General features: G+C 39.9%; 1 protein-coding gene, 1 long non-coding RNA gene and 10 other non-coding genes across 12 annotated transcripts in view; 1 reads left to right on the top strand and 11 right to left on the bottom strand.

Annotated features, from left to right (window-relative positions):
• The window catches only part of DARS2 (aspartyl-tRNA synthetase 2, mitochondrial), a 31582-nt gene extending 20704 nt beyond the window's left edge, over positions 1-10878 (top strand). The window contains exons 12-17 of the mRNA XM_037506452.2: positions 444-506; positions 1957-2109; positions 4528-4746; positions 4957-5067; positions 7122-7197; positions 7953-10878. Coding sequence (XP_037362349.1) covers positions 444-506; positions 1957-2109; positions 4528-4746; positions 4957-5067; positions 7122-7197; positions 7953-8167 — 837 coding nt within the window. The 3' untranslated portion in view covers positions 8168-10878. The remainder of the gene's footprint in view (positions 1-443; positions 507-1956; positions 2110-4527; positions 4747-4956; positions 5068-7121; positions 7198-7952) is intronic.
• Positions 10879-13222: 2344 nt separating this feature from the next.
• LOC119240070 (uncharacterized) lies at positions 13223-17928 on the bottom strand. Its single transcript, XR_005124071.2, has 12 exons — positions 17754-17928; positions 17216-17268; positions 17006-17038; positions 16764-16802; positions 16456-16487; positions 16085-16125; positions 15774-15802; positions 15594-15623; positions 15348-15410; positions 14502-14532; positions 14271-14309; positions 13223-14095 (listed from the first exon to the last, which is right to left on the bottom strand). It is a non-coding gene; the product is annotated as an uncharacterized LOC119240070 (long non-coding RNA).
• Positions 14159-14235, bottom strand: LOC119242425 (small nucleolar RNA SNORD81). The gene has a single exon (XR_005124438.1). It is a non-coding gene; the product is annotated as a small nucleolar RNA SNORD81 (small nucleolar RNA).
• Positions 14388-14463, bottom strand: LOC119242431 (small nucleolar RNA SNORD47). Its single transcript, XR_005124443.1, has one exon. It is a non-coding gene; the product is annotated as a small nucleolar RNA SNORD47 (small nucleolar RNA).
• Positions 15206-15287, bottom strand: LOC119242434 (small nucleolar RNA snR60/Z15/Z230/Z193/J17). Its single transcript, XR_005124446.1, has one exon. It is a non-coding gene; the product is annotated as a small nucleolar RNA snR60/Z15/Z230/Z193/J17 (small nucleolar RNA).
• On the bottom strand, positions 15474-15554 carry LOC119242427 (small nucleolar RNA SNORD79). Its single transcript, XR_005124439.1, has one exon. It is a non-coding gene; the product is annotated as a small nucleolar RNA SNORD79 (small nucleolar RNA).
• Positions 15876-15940, bottom strand: LOC119242468 (small nucleolar RNA SNORD78). The gene has a single exon (XR_005124477.1). It is a non-coding gene; the product is annotated as a small nucleolar RNA SNORD78 (small nucleolar RNA).
• Positions 16206-16265, bottom strand: LOC119242433 (small nucleolar RNA SNORD44). The gene has a single exon (XR_005124445.1). It is a non-coding gene; the product is annotated as a small nucleolar RNA SNORD44 (small nucleolar RNA).
• LOC119242467 (small nucleolar RNA SNORD77) lies at positions 16560-16627 on the bottom strand. The gene has a single exon (XR_005124476.1). It is a non-coding gene; the product is annotated as a small nucleolar RNA SNORD77 (small nucleolar RNA).
• LOC119242423 (small nucleolar RNA SNORD24) lies at positions 16867-16946 on the bottom strand. The gene has a single exon (XR_005124436.1). It is a non-coding gene; the product is annotated as a small nucleolar RNA SNORD24 (small nucleolar RNA).
• LOC119242470 (small nucleolar RNA SNORD75) lies at positions 17107-17169 on the bottom strand. Its single transcript, XR_005124479.1, has one exon. It is a non-coding gene; the product is annotated as a small nucleolar RNA SNORD75 (small nucleolar RNA).
• Positions 17473-17552, bottom strand: LOC119242432 (small nucleolar RNA SNORD74). The gene has a single exon (XR_005124444.1). It is a non-coding gene; the product is annotated as a small nucleolar RNA SNORD74 (small nucleolar RNA).
• Positions 17929-17942: the final 14 nt, after the last annotated feature.

Raw genomic sequence — 17942 nt, 5'->3', positions numbered from 1 at the left:
TATAAAGACGTTTCAGAAACCTGAAATAACTCATTCTGAATCTTCTTTATTTTCTTAAAGTTATTGTTTTAATATTTATCCTGCATATGTAATTTTCTGTGGACTATATCCATAGCCATTTCCAGTGAGACCTGCATAATTGAACAAAAATAAGCCCTGTAACAACCTTTAAAAATTTGTCTTTTGGCTATTTGTTAGTGGATATGGTTAAAAATACTGGTTAGTAGTTAAAACAACACTTACCCAAAATAAAATATTATATAATATATAATATATAATTATTTAATATATAATATATAATTTGTCATTTGGTGGCAGAAATTAAGTTTCTATTGAATCCTGTTGTGGATAGACAAAATATATTTATATCCTATTTAATATCATAAATATATTTATGAAACTGTCATAATATTGACTAGTTTCCTTTGGTTTTCCTTTATCAGAAATACTTAAAAAGGAAGGACATTGAGTCCATCAAAAAAATTGCAACTGACCATTTTAATCAGGTAAGGAGTTAACTAGAGCAGTTTATTTCCCTTTTGTTTAGATTTCGATTTTTCCAATTGATGCTATGGGGGTAGGGGCAGTATGGTAACATATATTTGAAGAAATTTGAACCTATACTCCTAAAATATATCCAGTGCTGTAAACCAAGGTTACCTCAATAAAAAAGTTGTTAAAATAGAAATACAGGGCCTCCTGGGTGGTGCAGGGGGTTAAGACACAGCACTGTGAAGCAGTCCGCAGCCACTGCAGCATGAGTTCAGTCCCCAGCCAGGGAGGGGACCCACATGGCACAGCAGACCTCTCCTGACTTGCCCACTGCTTCCTTCAGCAGTGTATTTCAGTCAACCGCCTCTTCTGTTCCCCACTCTGTTTCTGGTGAATCCTCTCACCCCCCACACCTCTGGCCTTTACCCCAGGTCTTGTATGCATAAATAAATAAATCTTTTAAAAAAAATAGAAATTCAACATTTCTAACTAATAAGTGCTTGAACTCTAATGCTATTATTTATTTTGAGGGTCTGGTTATTTCAAATCATTCTTCAGTTTTCTTTTTTTGTAAGTTAATCTTACTTCAGGTATAATTGTAAAACTTGAACTCAGACAGTTGACTCTACCATTAATGTGAATGAATGTGAAAGTGCTACCTTAGCCTTTTTAAATAAACAAGTAAGAAAAATAAATACAGCCCATGTGCTCAAGCTTTAAATGAAAACATCCCATAACCTTCTTAAAATTCTAGATATACCTTTTGACAAGCACATTTGTTCGCTTGCCTTAGGGAATGGTAGAATAAAAGGGAAGAGCAGGGATAGGGAGTGGACATTCTTACAGTTGTCACTAGAAGTATGAATTGTTTTGGCCATTGTGGAATCAATAATTAAAAAAATTTGAGTCAGTAATCTTCTAGTCTAATTTATAACATAGTAGTGTCATTTATAACAGGAATAAAATGAAACCATATGGGAATGATGAAATACATTAGGTATAATCAAAGGAATTTACTTTAAAGTTCCTTTTTAAAACGTTGTCCCCTAAAGTTTGTAATACAGGAGAAATATTCATGTTGCAATGATTTGTAAGAAAAGGAGAATACAAAATTTTATATACATTGCTCCATTATTCTCTAAGCCAGACCTTCCTGCCTCTTGCTTCTTTAATCATTCCTATCCCATTCACTTGCAACTTCTCAAAATTTTTAGAAATCCTTTCTCTGCTAATACTTCTTCCCACTCTTGACACTCTCCTTTCTCATTATTGTGAAATTACCTTTTTTATTCCTTTAGCATAATTTTATCCATTTAGTATCTTTTTGAAGGGCTGAGGGAAGGACTAGATAATAATCTCATGGAGGCTCTGTTCTATTGGGAACAAGAAATCTTAGTACTATGAGAAAAATAAATCAACCCCACATTTTCTAAAAATGTGAATAAATCTTTGTCTTTATTATAGGAAGTCTTACCTGTATTCTTAAAAGCCAATAGAAATTGGAATTCTCCAGTTGTTAAGTTCATAAAGGATGAACAGAATCTGGAACTAATCAGACTAATGGAGGTCCAAGAGGAAGATGTGATCCTGCTAACTGCTGGAGAGCACAAGAAAGCAGTAAGAAATATCACCACCAAGTGTCAATGACGTTAATGCTGGCTTCATGCCTCTTTCCAGTGTGCATAACACATATTTGAAATTGACTGTTAATTTCATTCTGATTGAAAAAATCACATAGGTAGAGGGCTATTGGTGTTTGTTGTACAACCATGAAAATATTTTCATTTTCAGGATATTGCAGATTAAGAAAATGTGGTAGTCCTAAACTTTTGCATGTAATATCTTCCTGAAACTGGACATATCAGACTGCTGGAGGGCTACCGGGCTGCAGATAACCCATTCTTCATTTGGTAAAGGCAGAACCCTTGTTGCTCAAGAACAGCCAGTGTCAGGTGATGAGTGCTGCCAATTTAATCACCACTCCTCAGGGAATGTATAGAAGACTGAATTCAGCAGTAGAGACCCATTGTAAAATGTGCCAAAGTGTGGAATAAAACTCAGTCATGAATATGACTGACTATATAGGTCATACTAAGTAGGTCAAGCATGATATAAATTCCTTTTTGCACTATAGTGTAATCTGGTGTCCTCCTAGTAATAGTGGCTCATCATTCCTTCATTAGGTTTATTATTCTCATTTGTATGCTTACTCTATTTACTTATTGTTTCTTCCAAAGGAAGTTTCAAGAGTTCAGCTTCAAAGCTAAATGTAACCCACTGCCTTTCTCTTCCCTGCAATAGTAAAGAAAGTTATTTAATTACAAATTTTATTGCCAATGTAATTCTTAAAAAAGAACTTGGAGGGCCTCCCCTGGTGGTGCAGGCGGTTGAGCGCAGTTCTGTGAAGCTGTCCGCAGCCTCTGCAGCACTGGTTCAATTCCGGCCGGCCGGCAAGGGTCCCACATGGCGCGGTAGACCTCTCCTGTCTCACCCGCTGCTCCCCTCAGCGGTGTATTTCATCAGTCTGCATGTTCTGCTCCCCGCTCTATCTCTGGTGAATCCTCTCACCCTCCCACATATCTGGCCTGTACCCCAGTTCTTGTATAAAATAAATCTTAAAAAAAAATTAATTAAGTAAATAAATAAAAGAACTTGGAATATCCTACTGCAAATTCATTTGGCTATTCAGCTTTCCCTTGGTATAAACCAAAACTGCTAGAGATTGTCTCAGGAAGATACCATTCTAATTCCTACTGGGGCTTCCTTGAAAGACCCTAGAAACCAGACTTAGGAGAAATAATTTTAGCATCCTGAATATGATACAGTGAAAGTCCACTGAGTGGATATGTAAGTGTAAGATACAAGGTCACGACCCCCAAAGGGGTGTTGAAAACTAATTGTACTAAATGTCTTTTGATAAACCATTTGCTCACATTTTGTGAATATCTATAGTATATAGACAGAGCTCTTTTATAAGGCCAATTTAATATTGGACAGTTAGTTCCTGGTTATTCAAATATGTTCATTCAGAGTTAATTTAATGTCTCAAACTAATAGTTCTAGACACTTAGAAGAGCTCTAAATTTGCTTGTATCTAAAGGTTTAATCTGAGTTTTCCATCTCAGTGCCAACTATATCCTCCTACCCACATTTTGTTAATGCATGTTAATGCATCTGTTTGTTATTGATAATATTATGAAACTATGGAGGGAAAAAAAAGTAGAAGGCCACAAAGTGACACCTCTATTTATATCTCCAGTCATATTTCTCTGTTTTCTATTTTCTCAGGGAAGCCCTGTTTGTCATAGTGAACACATTAAGTTCTTCTGTTTGCCTAGCACTGTTCTGTACTTCGTGTATTTTAACTCATTTACTCCTCATACTAATGCAATTGAGAAAAGTACTGATAATGTTTTAAAGAGAATAAAACCAAGGCCCAGAGGTTAAATTTTTGCTTGATTCTCACAAGCTAGGAAGTGAAAGAGGCATATTTCTATCCCACAAGGTTTGGTTCCAAAACTCACTCTCCTGAATTAACTTCTAAACCATACTGCCTCTCAAGTAGTAGCCAACATCTATTGAACACTAACTATGTAGCAGGCACTCATCAAATCCTTACCACAACCCTTCGAGAGCAGTCAAGAAATAATAGACACCATTTATCTTGCACCTTACATATCTTACCTCAATCTTCACAACAATATTTGAGTAGATATTTTTATCCCCATTTTACTATGGAAAAAGGGATAGAGAAGTTAGCCAAACTGAGATACGGACATAGGTCTGTCAAGCTTGGATACCTGTGTTCTCAATCACTGTTCTCCAATGTTCACCCAGTCGGCTAAGTCTGACAGTCGTTCCCAATTGTGTTGCACTCAGATCAACCTCACATATTTGCCTTCTATGAGGCTGAGTGTCTTCTCTACTGGTTAGCTAGTCCTTTCTCAGAGATAGCCTGGCTTTAGAATCCAGATTGTGTCATTTGCTGCTATCCCCTTTATAGCAGTTAACTCAAGTTTGCATTTCTACTTGTAGTGCTCTTTGTTGGGAAAATTACGACTGGAATGTGCTGACCTTCTAGAAGCAAGAGGAGTGTTGCTCCGTGACCCAGCTCTGTTCTCTTTCCTTTGGGTGGTGGATTTCCCACTTTTCCTTCCAAAGGAAGAAAATCCTGGAGAACTGGAGTCAGCCCACCACCCATTTACTGCTCCCCACCCCAGTGACATTCACCTCCTATACGCTGAGCCTGAAAAGGTACCATACCTATATTTCCAAATAAAAAAGGAAATGTGGAAACAAAGACTTCAGTTTACCCATTCTGACCCAGTTCATGAAAACCTAGAAGAACTGCTGGATTTGAGACAGTGGTTAATACAATGTCCTTTAAGTAGCTACAGTATTTTCAATCTATAGAACAGAAAACCAGAAATTTTCTCTAACACAAAGGCTCTGTGAATCTTCTAGGTCCGCAGCCAACACTATGACTTGGTTTTAAACGGCAATGAGATTGGAGGTGGTTCTATCCGAATTCATGATGCAAAGCTACAGCGTTATATCCTGGCAACATTACTAAAGGTAACATCATCTTCCAACCTTATTTTTTTTTCTAGAATATTTGCCCATTTTGTTAAAATTCATTCTGAAGAAAGGATTCATTAGCTACAGTGTCCGCTTATCTTGGTAGTGTAAGATTTTAAAAAGTAAATGTTAGTAACTGTTATTAGTGCTTTCTTTAGCCACTGTTCAATAACTTATATGCTTTAATACATCTAATCCTCACAGTTGCTTTATGAGATAAATACCCTTATTCTGCCCATTTTTTTTAAAGATTTATTTATTTATGCATAGAAGAGCTGGGGTACAGGCCAGAGATGTGGGGGGGTGGGGGGGAGAGGATCCACCAGAGACAAAGCGGGGAACAGAACAGGCAAACTGATTGAAATACACTGCTGAGGGGAGCAGCGGGCGAGACAGGAGAGGTCTGCTTCGCCATGTGGGCTTCTCTCTGGCTGGCCGGGGATTGAACTTGTGCTGCAGAGGCTACGGATTGCTTCATAGTGTGGTGCTTAACCCTTTGCGCCAACAGGGAGGCCCTATTCTGCCCATTTTAAAGATGAGAAATAGGCAGATTAATCAGTTTGTTCAAAGTCACATGCCCAAAAGTAAGCAGAGCGAGTATTTGAATCCAAGAATGGCTCTTGAATCCAAACTCCTACAGGAATTCTATAGTCTGAAATGATTGAGAATGTTGATAATGCTAGAAAGATAGATTTAAAAATATTTTTTATCATTTAACAGATACTACTTTATTTTTTAATTTTTTTTAAAGATTTATTTATGTGGGCCTCCCCTGGTGGCGCAACAGTTGAACGCTGGGCTGCGAAGCTGCCCACAGCCTGTGCAGCACCGGTTCGATCCCGGCCACCAGCGAGGATCCCACATGGCGCGCAAACCTCTCCTGCCGCCCGCTGCTCCCCTCAGCAGTGTATTTCGTCAGTCTGCCTGTTCTGTTCCCTGCACTGGCTCTGGTGAATTCTCTTACCCTCCTGCGCTTCTGACTATACCCAGTGCTTGTATAAATAAATAAATATTTTTTTAAAAATTTATTTATCTATGCATACAAGAGCCGGGGTACAGGCCAGAAGTGAGGGGGGTGAGAGGGTTCACCAGAGACAGAGTGGGGAGCAGAACAGGCAGACTGACTGAAATACACTGCTGAGGGGAGCAGCAGGCAAGACAGGAGAGGTCTGCTGCGCCATGTGGGTTGCTCCCTGGCCGGGGATCAAACTCGTGCTGCAGAAGCTGTGGATTGCTTCACAGTGCTGTGCTTAACCCCTTGAGCCATCAGGGAGGCCCATAACAGATACTACTTTAGTTGTATATCAGGTAGGTAGATTTTAGTGAAAGAGAGTGGGATGGTCAGAATTTTTTAAAGAAAGAGTCTATACAATGGTAGAAAAAAGAATTTGCAATTTGTTGATGATTCTATAGATAGCTAGGATAGGTGTCAGAAAGATGGCCCAAGAGCATCCGATTTTGTGGGATTAACTAACAGGTGTGAGATAGGGTAAAAGAATTTTATTTTTGACAGCAGAGTTGGAGAATTCAACCCCAGCTATAAGGTAAGATGAAATTTTTCCATTTGTAAGAAAATGGAGGGAACTCCAGGGGATCATGCAAAGCAAAATTAGTCAGAAATTTAAAGACAAATACTTGACTTCAGGGCCTCCCTGGTGCCACAGGTATTAAAGTCTCAGTGCTATCAATCTATTGCCAGCCACTTCTGCAGGAGTTCGAACCCTGGCCAGGGAGCTAACCCACATGGCTCAGCAGACCTCTCCTGTTTGCCCTCCTGCTGCTCCCCTCAGCAGTCTATCTCAGTAGATCTGCCTGTTCTGCTCCCCACTCTTGTCTGTAGTGACTCCTCTCACCCCCCCCAACATCTCTCACCTATACCCCAGATCGTCTATGCAAAAGAATAAAAATAACTCATGTTTAATAACTTGCCATTTTTTTATAAACTTTAAACCTCCTAAGATTTTTTTTAGCTCAATTATATTTTTTCCTTTAGCACCTAAGTTTATAGGGTGGCATTTAGAATTTAAATTGAAATATCTTTTTAATTTCAGGAAGATGTAAAACTGCTCTCCCACCTGCTCCAGGCTTTAGACTGTGGGGCGCCCCCTCATGGAGGAATTGCTTTAGGTAAATAGTACTGTCTCCTAGCCCACATGGAATGCAGATAAGAGGGTATGGGGCAAGCCCAAGAATTCTCCAAGAATTTGATTATATTGGGTTGTTGAAAAAGTTATGACGCATTTTTCCAACAACCCAGTATTTTAGTGATATTTTTAGTATACTTTAGCAGTTACAAAGGGAAACCATAACTGATAGTTTGCATTTGAAAGACTTTAAAAAGAATGAAACTAGAGCCTTAAGTCAATATTGTTCAAATCCTTGGTGGGTCACAAACACATTTAAAGGAACTTGGAAAGCACTGCTTGAGGAAGGGGAAATGTTTGGACCGTTCAGGTGGCCATGGTTGTTCACCTTGTATGTTTTATCAAACATGGAAGAGAGAAATTCTAGGAAGCTCACCTGTATTGTCTACCTTCCACCTCAGGGACTTCTGTTTTTGAAGTCTCCACATAGCACCTAATTTTGTTCACCTTATTTAGTAAGGTGATTTAGACTTTTAGTAAGCCCTTGTTAAGACCTTAGTAAAAAAATATTGATTGTTTTGACTGTTAATCCCAGTAACATGTGTGTATTAGTCCTGAGTATTTTCTCAGAATAAGATAGAAAAGAACCTCTCTCAACAAGATTCCTATAAAGGCAAGGTAATATGCTTGGCTGCAACTTGTTAAAGATTCTTTCAAGGTTTTCTAGAACTTCTATGAAAACTCAGTCACTCCCAACTTTATATTCTCATCTGTTAACTTTCTATATTTTACTCACAGGGCTAGACAGACTGATATGCCTTGTCACTGGAGCACCAAGTATCAGAGATGTCATAGCCTTCCCAAAATCCTTCCGGGGGCATGACCTCATGAGCAATGCCCCAGATTCTGTCCCTCCGGAGGAACTGAAGCCCTATCATATCCAGGTCTCCTGGCCAACAGACACAGAAATGGAAGAGAGCTCGTTGAACCATTCACACTATCCAGAGAGCTGAACTTCTGAGTTTTGTCCTCTTTGCTTCCCAAGGCTAAAATCAGATCTGCAGGAGGTCTGCCACAGATCTAACAATCAAATCTTTAGGTGGAAGGAACCCAGGCAACATTCTTCATCACAATGAAGAAAAAAATTTTGAGTTGACATGCATTATTAGGATTTTTTTGTTTGGAATTTTGAAGTTCCTTTTTACTTGGAGAGAGATGAAAGATTGCTCTTTGTTGGAGTAATATGATGGCTTAGTATTTTCTAATCATGTTTTTCATACCCAGATAATAGATTGTTTACTTAAGACTGAGTAATCAAATCATGTTTGATATGTGGGGAAATGCTTGCCCTTATAGACAGTTGGTTGATAGAGGGTCAATTTACAATCCAAGAGAACCCTGTCTGTTAAACTAGGTAGTGATTTTTCAACTGTGAACATAACGCAGTGAGATGATATAATGCAAAAATCACTGAAGTGAAAATCACAAAATCTTGGTGTTTCACCTTGAACTAGCTACATCACCTGTTTCCACCTCCTTTGCTGCTTATGTAACATGGAAACAGTACTTGCCCTGGCTACTTCATAAGGCTCTGGCCAGAATCACAGAATATGTATAGAAAATGAGTGAAAATGCTTTGAAAAACTAAAGCGTTACACAAGTTTAAGATAGTATCTATTAACTGATACTAGTACATCTATATGCATTTTATAGTTTGATTAAACAAAACTGATTTGTTGTAAAACAGTAATTCCATGAACCAGTGTTCTATTTCTATTAAAAAAAAAAAATCGCTGAATAACACGTTCCCCCAGTCATAGGTAATTGAAAATATTAACTGACCTTAGACTAACCTCAGATGTATAAAAAAATAACAGCTCATTTCTGATTTTTTCTGTGGACACAAAAGCTAATGAATTATGAAATGGGAACAAGGCTTTGATTAATGTTTTTGAATTTTTTTCTACTTGATCATCTACTTTTGCCTTGACATTCTTTTGATTGATAATTTATGAACACTTAAGTATCAGTTCTGTATCCCTGCCTGTGTTTATAAGTGCTTTAAGCAATGCAATACTATCACCTTTTTGTTTGAAAATAAATTCGACTTCCTTTCCAGGAGTAATCTATCATGCCTAAAAGACTTTGTAAAAGGAAAAAAAAAAATGGCATCTATATCTTTCAGTGCTTTCCCAAGTTGTCCTTTATATCTCTTTTTATCCAGTCTCTCCCCATTTCTGGGTCTATTTTAGAGCCAGAAAATCTTTGCTGGCAGTGTCCTCATGGGAGAAAAGATGTCCAAAACTGCCTGCCTTTCTCAGTGGAGAAAACTTCCAGAGATACCATTTATTAAATTGTATAGGAGGGGCCTCCCTGGTAGCGCAAGGGGTTAAGTTGCAGCCCTATGAAGCTATCCACAGCCATTGCAATGAGAGTTCAATCCCACGCCAGGGAGGTGACCCACATGGTGCAGCACCCACTGCTCCTGTCAGCAGTGTATTTCAGTTAATCCACCTGTTCTGTTACCCCACTATCTCTGGTGAATCCTCTCACCCCCACCTCTCTGGCCTGTACCCCAGTTCCTGTAAACAAATCTTTAAAAATAAACTATATAGGAAAATACAATTTTGAACACCTGTCACATGTTACCGTTATAAACAAATTCACTATTTACTAAAAAGAGCCTGGTGCTGACCAAAATACTGTATTTCCATCCTGGGAATGAGTTGTAACAGACACCCAAACCCTAGAGACTATTTTCTAACCTACAAATACCAAAGCCTCCAGGTCCCAAATGTCAATCTGTTGGCATCTCAGATACCCTATTACTTTGGACATCATCAGCATTTTTTTTTGGACCAGCTGTCAGAGAAAAAAAAACTTATTCTAAAACCCAGAGCAATGTCACTAATGTACCCTAACCAATTATAAACTGGAAGCCCAGTTTACTTCAAATCCAACCAACCCAATTTTCCTGGGGATTTAGATTTTTTTTTTAAAGATTTATTTATGCATACAAGAACAGGGGGTACAGGCCAGAGGTGTGGAGGGTGAGAAGATTCACCACTGGCAGAGTGGGGAACAGAACAGGCAGACTGACTAAAATACACTGCTGAGGGGAGCAGTGGGTGAAGCAGGAGAAGTCTGCTGTGCCACGTGGGTCACCTCCTTGGCCAGAGATAAAACTTGTGCTGCAGTGGCTATGGATTGCTTCATAGTGCTGAGTCTTAACCCCCTGCACCACCAGGGAGGCCCTGGATTTAGATTTTTTTATTCCAACTTTTAAAAAACAAGGTAAGCAACTGCCAGCAACAACACAGTAATTTAAAGAGAACATTGTGTTGAGAATAGTTTCTCCTTTTTGGGAAGATGGATGAGTCTAATGGTATTATGTTCTGAGCACTGCTAAAACAATCCATCTATACAGCTGCTCTCTTATCCCAGAATTACCCCCTGAAGAATCAAAACTGTCACAGTGGCCACATTCCTCAGTGTATAGAAAACAGTCTCCAGGCTTTGGTTGTCTTTCATAACTTTTACATTGCTCAATGCCAACTGTAGAAACATTACCTCAAAATATAACCAGCATTTGACTTTCTCATCTCCAGGCTACCTGATTCAGGTGACCACCTTCTGCCTCTATTAAAAGAAAATCTTCCTGGGCCTCCCTGGTGGCGCAGCGGTTGAGCGCTGGGTTGCGAGGCTGCCTGCGGCCTCTGCGGCGCCGGTCCAATCCCCGGCAGCTCCCCGGCCACCAGAGGAGGGTCCCACTTGGCGCGCAGACCCTTCCTGCCGCCCGCTGCTCCCCTCAGCAGTGTACTTCGGTCCCTCTGCCTGCTCTGCTCCCCGCTCTGGCTCTGGTGAGTTCTCTCACCCTCCCGCGCTTCTGACTGTACCCAGTGCTTGTATAAATAAATAAATAAATCTTTTAAAAAAAAAATTAGAAAAAAAAAGAAAATCTTCCTAACCATTTTGCTTATTCTTCCCCCACAGCAGCTCATCAGTGAAGTTCAGATTATGCCATACATCTGTTCAAAATCCCCCAGTAGTTTCTCATCTCAGAGAAAAATATATTCTTCATGACCTCCAAAATCCTCCATACCTGCCACTTGCTGTTTAGCTGTTTACTGACCATCTCCCTGTCCCACCCATACTGGTTATCCTTGCTTTTTCTGTACTCTCTGGTCCCCACACCCCACCTTCTCTGCTTTAGCTTTCTCTAGCACTTTAATATCTAACATACTGTTTCACTAGAATGTAAGCTCCACAAAGTATTTTTATTTTTCTATTGTTCTCTGCATTATCTATGCCCAGTATCTAAAACACCACTTGGTTCACACACTAGGTACTCATCTTTTGGATGAATTACTAAATGGACTGGTATGTGCCAACCTCTGGGTCTCTTAGGAACTGCACAGGGTACAAAGGTGAGTCACTGTGGAAGAAGTAGCTTGGGAGGGGAGACAGTATCACTGCTGTACCGTACATTAAAATGACATCATACACAAGAGGCCCTGAGGCCAACCTAATCAACTGGCAAAGCCTACTAAAAGCGAACAGTCCAAACAAATGATGGCAGCTCATTGCTGATGGTAGATTATAGCCCCTAGCTAACGTTGACCTTTCATTTAAGTATGACTGGGGAGAAATAGTCACTTATACAAGAGTTGTCCTAAATTTTATCTGTATAGTCCTGCACATTTTACACCAGCAGTAAGAGGGGAGATGTCTTATTTCAAAGCCCAAATATTTCTAAAAGCATTGTAAATTTTATAAATTTGAAAAGCCAACTTATCCTAAGAGATGGAACATTTGAAGGACTAAATATGCAGTTTTTAGGTTAGAATCCAGCTTTGAGATCATGCCATAGTAATCCTGCTAATGTACTCAAGATATACAGTGAAACACAGTAGAATTGCCAATTTTTGGCTCTGCAGTAAGATTGAGAACAACTCCATGGGTTATTTCCATTTCCCTCAGCCAAGAATTTACATGGACTTCAAAGCTATTAAGTACAATTTTCCAGGGAACATATTATATGGATACTGAAGTACAAATCTGGGAAACCAGTGACCAGAAATGACAGTACCAAACACCACCACCACCCCACCTGGCACTTGAGCCTGCCGAAGCCTGAATTTAGGAAATTTTGTTAGAACGATGATCCAACCTTCCACCCACCGCAAACGTTACACTGTCAAGCCAATTTTCCCCATTCTAAGTTCAGCCTTGGGCGTTTCTGGATCAATGTCTGAATACTTCAGTTACTCCCTCAATAGCATAATCAGTTTACAACATACATGTACATGACCTCAGGTAAACGTCTTTAGAGGTTAGTTAGCTGTCATAAATAGCATTAAACAAAACAGCTTACATTAAGCATTCCAAATGTGTATTCACCAAGTCTCTCAAAATTCTCAGTAATTACTTTTGTGAATTGATTTCAAGCAGGCATATTCCCCAAACTAGTCACCAGCTCTTTTATGACAGGATATATACTATGCTGCATTCCTCTGCTCATGTAATTACTTCACAAACACATCTACAGGCTTTCTGCATACTGCCTTTTTTCAATAGTAGGCTTGGAAAATGTTGACAGACCAAACCTAATTCACTTTACCTTCTAGGAATAAAAAAGTACCAAGAATAAGTGGTATGAAAAACAAGTGAGAGCAAGAGCAGGGGGTGGTTCTTAACAGGATCTGACTAAGAAATTAATAGGTGACCAAGAACTTGTTTATGTGATTATCTTTCCTGCAAGTTAGCCTTTTAAAATGTCAGGAAAACGGGCCTCCCCGGTGGCGCAGCGGTTGAGCGCTGGGTTGCGAAGCTGCCCGCGGCCTCTGCGGCGCCGGTTCGATCCCCGGCTGCTCCCCGGCCACCGGAGGAGGGTCCCACATGGCATGCAGACCTCTCCTGCCGCCCGCTGCTCCCCTCATCAGTGTACTTCGGTCCTTCTGCCTGCTCTGCTCTCCGCTCTGGTGAATTCTCTCACCCTCCCGCGCTTCTGACTGTACCCAGTGCATGTATAAACAAAAAAAAAACAAAACAAGTAAAGAAAGAAAGAAAACATGCCTCTATATTAAAAAAAAAAACAAAAAACTCTTAAAATGTCAGGAAAACTAAGTGACAAGTGACTGATGGTTTAATCTTTGTAAAATCCAATCCACTGGCTACTTAGTTATTAACCATTCCATTACTGCTCTTAAGACATTTCTGAAACAAGGACATTGTAATAGCCTTAGCTATTGACCACATTTTATCATAAGCACTTTCCTTTTTAAAAATACATGTTTTGGCTCATGCAATTTGCAGCAACATGGAGAGTTGGAAGGGATCATGCTCAGTGAAATAAGCCAGAAAGAAAAATACCAATGGTTCTCACTCATAGCAGGAATTTAGAAAACCTAAATAGGGACCAGACTAATAAAGAAAAAAATCAAAATCAACAACTATATAAACAAGACACAAGGGGGTGGGAGAAAGAAGGGAGTGGGATCAAAACAAGGGAGGTGGGAATTGCAAGGGGACTATAACAAAGATATACATTGTGCAAAAATGAAAAAAATGCAAAAAATATATAAGAAATGTTTTGGGCCTCCCTGGTGGCGCAAGGGGTTAAGACGCAGCCTATGAAGCTGTCTGCAGTTACTGCCAAGGAGCTTACCCACATGGCATAGCAGATGTCTCCTGCCTTGCCCACTGCTCCCCTCAGCAGTGTACTTCAGTCAATCTGCCTGTTCTGTTCCCCATTCTGTCTCTGGTGAATCCTTTCAACCCCCCACACTTCTGGCCTGTACCCCAGTTCTCGTATACATAAATTTCCTTTCAACCCACTATATTAAAAAGTAATTACACTAAGATGTTTGTAAAAAGTTTTATTAAAAAAAAATCAAGTCCATTTAATCTTCTATCCCATGAGCATCCATCCACACAGCTCTCTGCAACAAAGAAGTCATGTTTTAACCACATTTCCATTATTTTAATATGGTTAATTTTGAATACAGAATATCAGATCTTTATTTGTCATCATATTATCAGTGAGAGAGTTCAAGTTGGGGTGAGATCATCATGTATTCTGCATTAATTATCAGTGCTGATATTCTCAAGCCTCACCTTTCAACAAACTCCATGATTACTGCCATCTTAAAGACCCTAGAAATAAAGAGTATACATTACTTATGGTAAAAAAAAAAAAACAAAACCACCACCACACCCCAAAATTAGCAAAGTAACCTCAGAATCAAAATGGAACGGTTTTGAGTGATATCATTCTGTTTCATTTGGCAGAATCATCACATCACTGGTTACATTCTAAATTGGCACATATACCTAAGACTGACTTACCTTGCAATCTCCAGGGAAACAGAAGGTCTGCCTGTTCAAGATGAAGAAACCATTCATGTAAAATTTGCACTATTCAATCCTCTCCATTATTCACTCAGAGCAGTGAAACCTATCCTGCACAATTCACAGATAATGGTTCTACCACTAGTCAAATCTACAGTGTAAATGCTCACATAATGAAATTTAAGAGGTCATGTTTGTTTAGTTTAGAAAATTAACTCATTCTGGCTTACCTATTAGCATGCAATTAAAAGCTTATCTATTGGGCCTCCCCGGTGGCGCAGCTGGGTTGTGAAGCTGCCCGCAGCCTCTGCAGTGCTGGTTCGATCCCCGGCTGCTCCCTGGCCACCGGAGGAGGATCCCGCATGGCGCGCAGACCTCTCCTGCCGCCCGCTGCTCCCCTCAGCAGTGTGCCTCGGTCCCTCTGCCTGCTCCGCTCCCCGCTCTGGCTCTGGTGAATTCTCTCACCCTCCCGCGCTTCTGACTGTACCCAGTGCTTGTATGTATAAATAAATAAATAAAGATGGAATTTCAAAATACTTTAAAAAAAAAAAAATAAAAGCTTATCTATTAGCATGCAATTAAATTAATCTGCAGTTCTCCAATGAAATCAAAACAGCACAGAATATCTAAGCCAAACCCTGAACATTCTGTGGGACAATAAAATGACTAATTCCTTTTTTTATGCTACAAACTAGTTGTAGCCGATACATCAGATAGGAGCGAAAGACTTAAAAGTGCTCGTCACTGTTAGTCTGCTGAACTATGTAATCATCATTGTATCGGCTAGACAGTCTGCTGAACTATGTAATTATCATTCAACTTGTGAACTTGAAAATATTGTACCTTTTGGTTAATCTTCAGTGGTTCCATGTCTTACAGCCAACCCCAACCTGGTTCTCTTCACATCTGCAGAAATTCAGCTCTACTTAGTAATAAGCAATAATGGGCAGACTTGCAAAATTTCCAAGATACTGTTTCAGTTTTTATAAATCTTCATTCTTTTTCAGAGAGATTCCCATCTGTTAATTTTAAAAATCATCACCAACAGCATCTTGCTTTAGTAAATATGTAACATTAGAAGACACTTACCTTTATATTAAAGATGTATATAATCTGCACCTAAAAAAAAAAACCACATTTTTTAAACTTCATAATAGAATACTAAGGGTTGGTTATGCTAAACTGTCACTGACTTTGCAACCCAAGAATACTAATATCAATGCATTCTATTATATGGGGTGCTAGAGGTGCCAAGTTTTCATTTCTTACCAAGTGAGCCATCCACACGAGCCCCATAGCTAGAAAAGAAGTAATATATGTCAATAAATTGCGAAATATCAAAATTCTGTAAGAATCAGTTGTCCCAGGGTTCTCTTCAGTGTTAAATTTGTCTACATGCTCAATTCAGGTCAGACATTTGCTCAACATCATTACAAAAACCCCATTCAGCTCATGCTCAGCTAAACAGCATTCATTAACTAAGCGCAGGAAGGCTAGTAAGCAATTAGCTTGAAAAGTAAGCGTTGTACTTAAGCAAGCATTCTCAGTAAGTTTCAAGTCTACTAAATGTTAATACTTACAGAAAAAAAGTTGGTACACACATGCCAAGACTCAAGTCCACCTAAGAAATAAAAGAGCAGTTCTGTAATAGCCTAAAGTAAACTTCCTCACCCAGATCTTTAAAAAAAAAAAAAAGCCAGCATCAGATAGAGCTAATTAATACCCTCATGGTAAGTCAGCATTTGCTTATCATCACATAGGCTGCTTTTACCAACTGTGACAGCACTCTAAGCAGTTAACAGAAACAAGGACCTGGCATTTATTCAATGTATGCAGCACACCATCAAGGACTTCATGGTAAAACTGCTTCCTGCCCATTAAGGACCCTAAAATGAATGTCAGGGTCCTGTTTGCCAGTTTCCCTGCTTATTTGGATTATAAATTTACTTACCACTTCACTCTCCAGCGAATTCTATTTAGTGCCTATACAAACAGGAAAGGACAGATCAGTATTAGGTTTGTTATGAGCACCAAATAGCAACTTTTATTAATTCCAGATACATCAGACAAATGGTACATCTCTTCATAATTCAATCTGCTGAACTATGCAACCATCATAGTATCTGTTTCCTCAGGTTTCCCTCATTAAAGATAAAATTTCACAGAAGGTTGTTCAGAAGAGGAAAAACCCCAATGGACAGAAGCATACCTAAATAACTTGCAAATTACTGAGCAAATACAGAACACAAAGTTACTCACATGTTTGTCCATGGCTGTGAGAAGCTTGTGCTTTACGACCTGCAAAGAAACAGCGTTTTGTAAATCCAAGTGCAACCTTCATTTTCTCCATCACCACTTTGTGTGCCTCAGTTAAGATACGGTGGTAATAACTCTCGTCATCCCCTCGGTCAAGAGTAGCAAATAAATGTCATCATTGTGGCACGCTGGGGGGTGGGGGGGGGTTTCATGCCAACTTTCCTTTGTAAAGTTCAGTAACTTACCCAGGAAGCTGTTCTCATCCAGCTGTCACAGAACTGAAAGACAAAGAATACCCAATGAAGCAGGCTGTGCTGCTAGGAAACACTAACGTTTTAAGTCTTTAAGCCTCAGAATACAAAATTTTCAGAAATCCCTTCTGCCCACTACTCTTACACCATCATAGGCTTTGACACCTCAACACACATTAACACTTGCCATTGATGGTGTCCTACCTGTCCATCAGATGCCATCAGAAGCCACCCAACATTCTTGTCTAGCAGCGGCCCTAGAGAAAAGATTTGGAAGTTTGTCATATTGCTCTAAGTTATATTCAAACTTTGCATGGTTTTACAGTAATTCTAATAATTTATAAAACCCGTTTTAAAAAAAAAAAGGGTGCACCGGGAACTGCAGAACCACGTGGACTACCGCTTTTCTCTTATCTAACGCCGAAGGCTATTAACCAAAGGCCCACTAGGTGACTCGGCGTGCACCGCCATCAGAGCCGTTGGCATTCATCAACAGTCTCAGATGTCCCTACCAACGCAGACTTCATCAGAGGCAGGGCACGCGAGCTGAGCTTCTCCGCACTTCGGCCCTATCTGGGTCGCGTCCGCACTCCCCCCGCAATCCTCCACCATCTTAACTCAAGAACCACGCAAATGTTTGCGAGCGGCCTAGAAACTCCTGCCAATTTAAGGAGACTTTAGCTGACAAAACATGAAAGCCTCGACAGAAAATGACTATTTTTAGTAAAAATGAGGAACTCACAAAGACAGCCAACGTCGACTCCCAGTCGCGAAAGACCGAGATGGCGGCCAGGTGCCAGTATATAAGGAGTCTTTTCATGACGTCATGACGCACGCTCTCGCTACCGCAGGCTTCGACTCCGCCCCTTCTCCTCAATCCCGCCTTTCCTCGTCCCCGCCCCCTTCGGCATTGTGGGCGGGGACACGAGTG

Source organism: Talpa occidentalis, unplaced genomic scaffold (assembly GCF_014898055.3).
Source record: "Talpa occidentalis isolate TD23 unplaced genomic scaffold, MPIMG_talOcc4v2.1 talOcc4.12, whole genome shotgun sequence".
In the NCBI taxonomy this organism is placed as follows: Eukaryota; Metazoa; Chordata; class Mammalia; order Eulipotyphla; family Talpidae; genus Talpa; species Talpa occidentalis.
This window is presented reverse-complemented; position numbering and strand designations above follow the sequence as displayed.